At 34.1% G+C, this 11,248-nt stretch overlaps 1 protein-coding gene across 1 annotated transcript in view; it reads right to left on the bottom strand.

Annotated features, from left to right (window-relative positions):
• Nucleotides 1-11,248, bottom strand: part of LOC106463443 (cAMP-specific 3',5'-cyclic phosphodiesterase, isoforms N/G-like) — a 60,217-nt gene that overhangs the window by 46,955 nt on the left and 2,014 nt on the right. Inside the window, exon 2 of the mRNA XM_022390931.1 lies at nucleotides 6,602-6,781. Within this exon, the coding sequence (XP_022246639.1) occupies nucleotides 6,602-6,781 (180 nt within the window). The remainder of the gene's footprint in view (nucleotides 1-6,601; nucleotides 6,782-11,248) is intronic.

Genomic DNA, 11,248 nt, shown 5'->3' with positions numbered 1-11,248 from the left:
TGTAATAAGCAAAAAAGTAGGTCTGAAATTTGTTATGTTTACCTAAAAATATGATATCTCACGAAAAAATGTCTGTAAGAATAATATTTATCCTGCCAACGATACAAAACATTTGAATTCATTCAGCCACTAGAATCTGATAAAACCACACGTCTGTTTCGAGTTTAATTGATATCCCCCAGAATAAAGGAGCCGTTTCGTACACACCCAGTTAGTATGTATACATAAATCTAGGGCAGAAGAACACGGAATATCATCCGCTCCTTGTACGTAAACTAAGGCGATTGAATATACAATGTAAAATTATATATACGCTTCTTTTCTGTTGGCTGGACACATGCAGATTTTTTTTTTCTGCAATAGCCCAGCGGGGGTGGTAAATTTGAGAAATTATGGGCCTTTATGTTTGGGGGTCATGGAGTTTCATAAATCTTAAATGTTTTTCTCTCTTGTCCAATTGTTAAAATTCTACAACAACATGAATCAAAAACCTCAGTTTATCTCTGAGAATTGTGTCGATATATTTTTATTAACGTAAGATACGTAATGGTATAGTCGTAATACTATCCGAAAAATCACAAAAATGTTTATCAGTTCTATTTTAATACACCATTGAAGATATCGTGTTTTTATTTTAAACTAAAAATTTAATCTAAAATATAAACCATTATCTGAAAAATAAAAGTTATATGTGTGTGTCCGCGTATAACTGGCGAATCGCTGGACCGATTGTCACCAAATCTGGCACGTTCTATTAGAATACCCAGATGAGTGACATAGGGTGGGTCGATGATCAAATCTGGCCCCCTATGACACCCCTACTGGCCTCTGTATCTTCTCTGTACGTACAACGGTAGGCCAATTCGTTTATCATAATTGATCTAGCTATTCACGTTAAAGTTTGATCAGACGAAATCGTTATTGTAAATTTAAGATAATCTCCATTGAATAAATGTATTAGTCGTGTAATCGTACGTTTCCTATTGTTAAAGGTTTTCTGTATTGGTGAATATAGATAATTCATAAGTTATTAATTGAGATTATAAAGAATCGAATGTTTGTTTGTTTGGGGGCAGAGCCACATTGGGCTACCTGCTGTATTCACCGCGGGGTTGGGGGCAGAGCCACATTGGGCTACCTGCTGTATTCACCGCGGGGAATCGAACCCCGGAATTTAGCGTAAGCTTAACGCTGTAGCACCGAGGAACGGGATCGAATGTTTGTTTGTTTGGTGGCAGAGCCACATTGGGCTACCTGCTGTATTCACCGCGGGGAATCGAACCCCGGAATTTAGCGTAAGCTTAACGCTGTAGCACCGAGGAACGGGATCGAATGTAGTTAGTTTCAAAACATTTGGAAAGCGCAATGAAAGTGTTTAATACATATACATAAAACCAATTGTACGTAATGTATAAAATGTGTTTAATTTCGAATGGGTAATCCTATTTCACCCGTTCTTGCCAATATATTTATGAACCAGATTGAAACACAAGCCATATATGCTGCGCTTCATCCCCCACTATACTGGTACAGATATCTCGATGACAACTTTGCTGGTTTCACTTCTACAGAACACACACCAACTTTCTTTGAACACGTAAACTCCATTCATCCCAACATCAAATTTACCATAGAACACGAAAACAATAAACAGTTATATTAGATCGTACACACAGTTTAAAGCCAAAATTCACCGTAAGGACACACATACCGGCCTCTGCATCCCCTAGAATTCCGCTCATGACACCACACAAAAAATCAATACACTCGAAAACCTCATAAACACAGCCACAATACTCTATTCAACGGACTGCGTAGATGAAGAAATCAACCACATAAAGGATTCCTTTATTCACACCAACAAATTCCCACCAGCTATTATTGAAAAACTCTTCAACATTCACCACAACAAAACTCAATTCACGAAAAAAAATTGATACTAACAAACCCAACAACAGTACATTACACTGCAGTTTACCTTTTGTCTCTGAAACCAGCTCAAGAAAAATCCACACTTGGAGAAATCTCGCGATTAAACACAAAGATCCTGTCAACGTCAAATTCTATCAACCACCCAGCCCTAAATTAAAATCGTCACTAAACAAAAATAATTTAGAATCACACAATACCAACGTCATTTACAAAATAACATGCAATAACTGCTCAGAATTCTACATCGGAGAAGCAGGAAGAAAATTGGAAACCAGATTCACAGAACACAATAAAAAAACGTCCCATGTTTTCCACCATTGCAAATCAAAGAACTACAGTATATCTATTAAAAACACAGTAATTTTAAGCAAAGAACCAAACATAAACAAACGAAAAATCAAGGAATCCATCTTAATTAAATAAAACAACCTTACTCTAAACCAACACCCTGGGGTGCCATGACATCTCTTTTTAAGTCGTGCAGCAGTATCCGGTCATGTAACCTCTTTGTACTATACTGTATGTATATAACTGTGTCAGTGTAAACTACTTGTACCTGATGATGACAAAACCTAGTCGAAACGTTGTACATTTGCTGTTATGTTAAACTCATATTAAAGTTTTTTCTTCATTACCCATTGAATCCGTCTCCAAGCATTATTCGAATGAGTAAGGTTTTAAATATAAACCAGTGTTAGAAAAATAGCTTCACACTCACAAGAACTAAAAACTATACTACAAATTGCGTGGTGTTTCTTATTGTAGGTTGAGCCAAGATTTGGTTGAAGTAATCACTATACTGGAGCAACATACCAGAAGTGGATTTTCTTAAGTATCAGTAAAGATCAACTTCTGATGTCTATCCTTTGAATTTTGTAATGCACATTTTTGCTTTTGTTTGATTATATGAGAATTCCGCGCAAAACTTGATAAGAATTACCTGCGTATAATTGTCTTTTAATTTTCAATTTAGAGGGAAGGCAGCTAGTCAACAACATGCACCGCCAACACTTGGGCTACTCTTGTCTGATTGAATAGTGGAATTTGGCCGTTACCGATCCAAAGTGCTAAGCGCGATTTTGCGGCAACGGGTAGCTAATCATGGTTAGTTGGATTCACTGTTTGGAGACATTAACAAACAAAAACAATCCAACATACCTAAAATCAACGTACTTCCATTATTTTGTTATTTGTTTGTCTAATTTCGCGCAAAGCTACTCGAGGACTTCCCGTGCTAGGCGTACTTATTTTTTAAGTGACAAAGTGAAGGGAAGGCAGTCAGTGAACACCATCTACAGTCAACTCATGAACTACTCTAATTGAAAAGTGGGACTTGACTGTCATTTTTTTTTTTTCTGGCGGTAATTAGTCACGAACCAAGAAAACTCGGACGCACATTGCTGCACACTAATCTCTGAGTTACGCTCGGCCCAATGACATTTTAGATATTTTCTAGTGTGAGAACAAAGAAGTCATTTCTAACAAATGCAAGGGTTGATACTACATAGAGATACACTCGTGCAACAGTTTTACTTCCACGGTACTCTTAGGATTCTACTAAGAAATGTGGTTGCAAAGCTTGAACCACTTTGAGATTATTTTACGTTATCCAAGTTAGAGTTTATGTCTTTATCTACACAAAAATTTGGCTGGCAAAATACCTGAAGATGTATAAATCTACTTTCCTATAATAAATTGAAAGAGAAAAGGCTACATGCACCAGGTGGCTAGTCCTTGTTTGTTTGTAATTAAGCACAAAGCTACACAATGGGCTATCTGTGCTCTGCCCACCACGGGTATCGAAACCAAGATTCTAGCGTTGCAACTCCGCAGATATACCACTGTGCCATTGGGGGGGGGGGGCTGGTTCTAGAGTTCGGTATGAAACAAATTGGATCACCAAATCTGCTGCTCGGATCTTAAAGAAGGTGTTTGAGAAAGTCCTTATATTTTTGTGATGTTGGCTTACAGCTGATGTTAAATGAGGCATTAAACAGATTGAATCACCAAATCTGCTGCTCGGATCTTAAAGAAGGTGTTTGAGAAAGTCCTTATATTTTTGTGATGTTGGCTTACAGCTGATGTTAAATGAGGCATTAAACAGATTGAATCACCAAATCTGCTACTCGGATCTTAAAGAAGGTGTTTGAGAAAATCCATATATTTTTTGTGGTGTTGGCTTACAGTTGATGTTAAATGTGGCATTAAACAGACTAGATCACCAAATCTGTTGCTCGAATCCTAAAGAAGGTGTTGGATAAAGTTCTTGTATTTTTTCTAGTACTGGCCAGAGCTGATGTTAAATGCTGCATTTCTGAGGTTTTATATTCCTGAATTTTGAGACCACGGTATGAATTTATTTTAATATACGTTTAAAGAGTCGATATAATCTTGATTTTTATACCATTTTCTTATGTAAAAACATAGTTGGATAATACACAACCAAAACCTCTCTGTCAAATAAGCGACAATAGAATGTTAGTTACGTTAGTTAATATATAGAAACGCCACACATTGGTCGTTACCTCTGCCAGCTTCCATATTTTTCTTAAATATTTCCACATGAGCCTAATGTATATAATAACGTTTTCTCACAATCACGGTGTTCCAGTTTCCAGCATAGATGGTAATATGCAGTAATACAAAACTAAGATGCTAGACTGAGAGTAGGCATCATCAGATAATAGTATGAACATGAGAAGTGTTCGTTCAGACCGTACTCAGTACGATGTGAAATTGGAAGGGGTGTGATATAAGCCATCTTTTAGGCATATTAACCATAATCTGTATAATACAACATGAAAAATGGTCCCCCGAAGGGACAGCGATAAGTCTACGGAACGGACTTATAACGCTAAAATTCGGGGTTAAATTCCTCGCGGTGGACAGAATAGATAGCCTAATATGGCTTTGTTCTAAAAAGAAACAAACAAATGTGACAAATGACATGTTTCGACAATGTTTTAAATGATCAATCTAAAATGACCTGTTTCAACAATGTCTTAAATGAACAATCTAAAATGACCTGTTTCAACAATGTCTTAAATGAACAATCTAAAATGGCATGTTTCAACAATATTTTAAATGAACAATCTAAAATGACATGTATCAACAATGTTTTAAATGAACAATCTAAAATGACATGTATCAACAATGTTTTAAATGAACAATCTAAAATGACATGTATCAACAATGTTTTAAATGAACAATCTAGATTTTTTCTATTCGTACACAGACATTATTTAGTTGCCTTACAAACTGTCAGTCACTTGTGACTAGCGAAATTGTTTTGCTGGAACTACAGTAGTTTGATGATCGACAACGTAATGAACTGTTAATAAGTCATTTGAAAATCAAGCTGTGCTTGCGTCACACTACTAGACACGCACGGAGCATCGCCAATTTCACGTTCTGTTTGACACTCTCTGTCCGTATTGATCTTGTACAACGCTATGATGGGTTTAGGTCATGGTGTTCCAGTTTCCTGCGTCTGAGCGCAGATATTGAGCTAGGCTTAGCATAATGATCTGTATGACGTTTTCAAAAAGGAATGAGCAACTCGTTAATTACACGCATATAAACATTAAACAGAGTGATGCACGTTTAAACGTAAACAGACACACTGTTGATGAATGGCTGCATTACGTCACAAAACATTTCCAATTAAAACGATAATTCAGTTATTTTATCCCGTTTGATGATGAGAAACATTTGTAAAGATGTGAAGTAAAAAAATACATCTCCTATATGGTTGTCTGGGTGGATTGTTGGAATTATTTCATTGAATCTCAACTCAACCAGTTTTTACTTTCCAACCGATTTGTCTACAAGTGGATTGAAATAAACGAAGTCTATACTGGGCTTTACGTCTAACATGATGTAATTTATTTAAATGATTTTGTAATCTAGTCTAAAGACTATCAAGCAAAGCTCATCTACTAAAAGAAAATTGACATTTCAAAATTGTCCATTTTTCACCTACAGAAAAAAAGAGTTTTGTTTCATGAAATTTTTAAAAATACTAAATACAGATTTGATTAAATTATCAGCTTAAATATCATCTAACTCCTTAAACTCCTAGACCAGATGATATATATAAAAACTAATTACTAGCATGGTGAAGGACAACTAAAGTGATTAAATTTAGTAATGATGATGAAGTATCAACGCTCCGAGCTAAGGCGCAGAGCTTTCGTCAAAAAGGAATCACTCGAGAAATTAAAAACACAGACTTATTTGAACTAAAAAAGTGTTCACATTCTTTACACTTCACGGGATTTGTTTCCATCTGATATTGGGTTTCATTTGGTTAATGATTAAAGGAAAATTAAGATTACATTATAAAAATTGGTAGCACATGATGAATAAGTAGATAACAAAAATTGGTAGCACATGATGAATAAGTAGATAACAAAAATTGGTAGCACATGATGAATAAGTAGATAACAAAATTTGGTAGCACATGATGAATAAGTATATAGCAAAAATTGGTAGCACATGATGAATAAGTAGATAACAAAATTTGGTAGCACATGATGAATAAGTAGATAACAAAAATTAATAGAGTTTTATATCACCAACTTCTGACAGGTTTTTCCATAACTCAAGAAACAATTTTAGAAATATCACTCTGTAAACTAGTATACTAAGAATGAAAAACGTGTCTTACGATTCACTGCCGATTGAGGAATGACGCGATACTGACTTAGGGGACATTTCGAACTCGCTGTCGGACCTATACAGAAAAGATTCTCTGCGTTGTGGCATGGTCTGAAGAACCAGTCCAGAAGACGGACTTGTGGCATCCAAAAGGGTCTTGTTCTGAGAATTACCATCGTCTGCGTCAAAACTAAAGCAGTAAGAGTGATAAAACATTATGATTAAACCACCGTTTTATCATTATTATAAATATTTTAATAAATTTTATAAAATTGATTGAAGCAACTTCCAACCGATTTTTCGACGTAACTTTCAGAAAATCGGTTTTGAGGATTTTTCCACTTTGCTTATACGTATTTTTAGCGAATGCTTAATTTGTATAAAGATAGTCTTACTGAAAAAAAAAAACAGATATCTAGTCAATGACATATTTTTTTTTACTTAATTTCGCCAAAATGACTAAAAAAATATTTGAAATACGAACACATTACTGACGTTTTTAATCACTCTAATGAAATACTGGAATAAGGTTACATATAGAAATACAAGAAAACTGTTCCATAAGATTACATATAGAAATACAAGAAAACTGTTCCATAAGATTACATATAGAAATACAAGAAAACTGTTCCATAAGATTACATTTATCTATTTTTATGTTATTATTATCATTTTCTCTATTTTTATGTTCGACTGTACTCCTATAGCGCATCACGCACACTTTTGCGTTATATTGTTGTAGCTGTATTTCGTTTTCGGTTGCTGTCATTTAAAATCAGCTTGATAACCTATGACGTTCATAGATCCTTGATAAAGGTGTAAACCGAAACGTCGAGTACAATTAATTAAACATTTTTCTGGAGTTGTTTGTCATCTTCATTAAATAATATTTATGCATTTTCTCTGTTTTCATCATCTTTATTGTAATCTCACGCAGATGGCGTGTGCATACCTAAATGTACAACAGGAAATAGAACTGTAGAGACTGTTATATTTTACTCGTTGTATAATCGTTTTCAGTTGAAAATTTGCTTTCCGTACCTCAGAAATCTGTCTTTCTTTATACGTTTTTTTTTTGTTTGTTTTCAATCTCAAAATGTGTTTTGATTTTCTTCCTCAAAATACCATGTTACGCTGTTTAGCCAAACAAATTCCTCTTTCGAAGGGAAAAGTAAATAGACACTGAAACCCCTTAATATTTGAAAATTTTGTAAAACCGTAATTATAATATATTTCGTGTTTCCGTATCTGTGGAAAAGAATATGTATTATGTACGTAACTGGAAGTTTACGGAGTGGTAAAATTCTGCTCAAATTACGTTGTTTTTTGTTTTTTCACCCAGTAATGATTGTTTGTTATAACAAATCCAATTAAAACAATGTAACGGTAACTTTTTTCTTCTGATACATATATATATATATGTGTGTGTGTGTGTGTTCATTTATTGTAAAAGAAACATACTTTGGTAAAATATTTCATTTTATGGAACACAGGGATCAATGTTAGATTTTCGTTCTAGATGTGAAAATATTGTTTCCAAACATAGGCACTGTACACTCACGTTTCTCAACTCGAGTATATAATATATTGTATGTTCACTCGCATAACATTTAGAGTGTCAAATATTTGCGTAGCGACCTTTATAGCTTTGTTGAGTATTAAAAAAAAGAAAAACCTTTAAAATATTCTAAAATTTTCATCATATGCAAAGCACATTGCAATTTCATGTGTACTCGCTGGTTCAGTGGTAAGCTTAAGGACTTATATATACGCTAAAATCCGGAGATCGATTCACCCTTATGGCCACAACACAGATTCGCCCTTATGACCACAACACAGACAACCCATTTGACAACAAACAGTAATTACTATAATTTGAAAGAATTCTTTAAAAACAATTTCTAGCGTTATTTAACAAGAAAAGTAATTATATTTAATTCTAATTGTCAAAAGTCGATGCCTTTAACATGATCAACCATGTGACTGGGAAGGGATCTAGGTTTCTCTTGAAGAAACATCGAGTCTCTCACATGTTCATACAGAGTTAATATTCGCTTCCTTCCCTTGAAACTGTACAGAGTTAATATTCGCTTCATTCCCTTGAAACTGTGCATCTTTGTATGTCAAGAGTAAAAGCCTGAAATCCGAAAAATGCCAAAGCTCAACGTGATAAAGGTTAGAAAAAGACTATTTTGATGGACAATATTTTTAGCGCTTTTCCGGAAGTTTCGAACGCAGATAGCCGTGAATAAATATTTGTCAGTAAGGCAGAATCTTCTAAAAGCCATCTTAGGAGCTCTCAAGTAAAACGACTTTTAATTCAGGAATTGTATAAGACTGGATAATGGCTAAAGTGTAATGCCGATGTTTTAATTTTTAGCTAGTTGATTATCTGGAAAAAATATTGCTATTTGAAAGCAACAAAATACGTATCTATGTTATTATTGTTATCATTCTAAGTCGTTTTATACATGATAAACATTCCAATACTGATGTGTTAGTCGAAAAGCAACGCCTAGACCTTGTATTTGGTATGTATTTTTTTTCCATTCTTTACTGCTAAGTCTAAATTAGGTATACATGTTTTCTATTAGGGGTATTTGGATATTTTGCATTAATAAACCGTACGTTGAACAATTTACTGTTTTCAAGACTACAGCTCCTAGATGGAGTATCAGTGCAGGGATCGAGCCCTGAAAATTAGCGTTATAAGCACTTAGACTTACTGCTAAGCCACCGAGGGCGGAGGGAAAGGGCAAAGAAGTATGTCTGTGTAGTTTTATGCGAGTGACTATATCTTGTTAGGTAAAGTCCAGATAATTCAGGGCTCAATCATTAAAAAGACCAGTCATTGAAATGACTATTTTCCCCACGTTTCCTAGTTTTTGATGTAACTATTTCATACATTTTTGTATATATATATATATATATATATATACAGCTAAGAATGTAGTATTTTTCCTCAGAAAATACTCGAAACTTAGCGGGTGAAGTCGGATAATTATTAACGCATTCAGTTGGAATTGAATTTTCTGAATAAAATAAAATAATTTTATAAGTTCATGTAAAATATATAACGGAAAACTTTAGTACCTTCGCATGCTGATAAACAAAGTTGAAAATTAAATATTCAAAAATTTAAATATGGCAATACCAGCTGTAATCACTCAACTCTCACTTGACCAATCATGGGACAACAAGATCTGTGCTAAGCCTAGAATTAGGGCTAGCTGACTTTTAACTATATAATTGCAATAATGGTTTATAAGCTGCGAAACCTTTTTCTGTTAATTAATAAAATTATTAAATAATACGAAAATCTGACTACTTTTTTTTGGTTTCTCTTTATTTGCATAAAACTTAAACGTATTCGAAATAGGGCGTTTATCCTGGTTTTGTTTCGTTTTGGCAGCTGACCAATCAAGTCCATCTGTGCTGCCCAGAAAACATATTTACAGACGCTGTTGTTTTATATCTAATGAGGAAAATGTATATATACACGAATTAAGTAATTTTCAATCACATTAAAACATACACACTCTTGTTGATTATTTGCTCTCTTTGCGTTGCTTAGACTTAACCATTTGAAGTTTTAAATATTGCTACAAATAGGAAAATACTAAATATTCCAACAGTCGTAATATTTTACAAATATTTCTCTAGGAATCTTTTATACTGAAAAGTGTCATTGAGAAAGGTAATGACGCTATAAAGTTTTTTATTAGTTAGCTTGTTTGTAACTAAGCGCAAAGCTGCGCAATGGGCTATCGGGGCTCTGCCCACCATGGGTATCGAAACCCGATTTCTAGCGATATAAGTCAGCAGACATTCCGCTGTGCCACAAGGAGAGTGGACTTTTTATTAGTCTGAATAATATAATTTGAATACCACTGTATTTTTTTTATTTCAAATTGTGTGATGCATATGGTTTAATAACAAACAAACCAAAACCTAAACCAAACGGAATAAAATATGTCCTGAAACCGATTCAAAGTGATTTCACGACAGTGATCCGGAACTGAACATGTAAAACCTTAGCATTACCGATGGAATCCATAGAGATCCAACGATTTAAAAAACAACAACATGTTTTGATAAAACATTTATGCAACAAGTTGGTTGAGGGTTACGGGGTTTCTAAGAAACAAAAAACTTAATCAAAAACACCATTAATGTTGCTACTAGGGTCCCCTATGTATTTTACATAGACAATAAGTGAATTCACTCAGTCGTTTTTGTCAGGTATTTGTAATAAAGAAAAAAATTATATATATATATAAGATCACTCAACAGGTGGAGCCAACCGGTAGTAAATGCTATAAAAACAGTAATTTGACGGTTAACCTATCAGAAATATTTAATTTTCAATGATGATAAACGCACATGTCAGAAATTTGCTTTAAAGAATTGGAATAATAGCTACCTCGGTTTAAGATAACTAGAACAATCATCCCCCCCCTTTTTTTTTCGTCTTGTTATTATCCAACAATGTAGTAAACGGATTACTGTCCGATGATGAAAGATATATTACAAAATTGTAGTCTTGTTATTATCCAACATTGTAGTAAACGGATTACTGTCCGATGATGAAAGATATATTACAAAATTGTAGTCTTGTTATTATCCAACATTGTAGTAAACGGATTACTGTCCGATG

This window comes from Limulus polyphemus, unplaced genomic scaffold (genome assembly GCF_000517525.1).
Source record: "Limulus polyphemus unplaced genomic scaffold, Limulus_polyphemus-2.1.2 Scaffold1409, whole genome shotgun sequence".
NCBI classification, from domain to species: Eukaryota; Metazoa; Arthropoda; class Merostomata; order Xiphosura; family Limulidae; genus Limulus; species Limulus polyphemus.
This window is presented reverse-complemented; position numbering and strand designations above follow the sequence as displayed.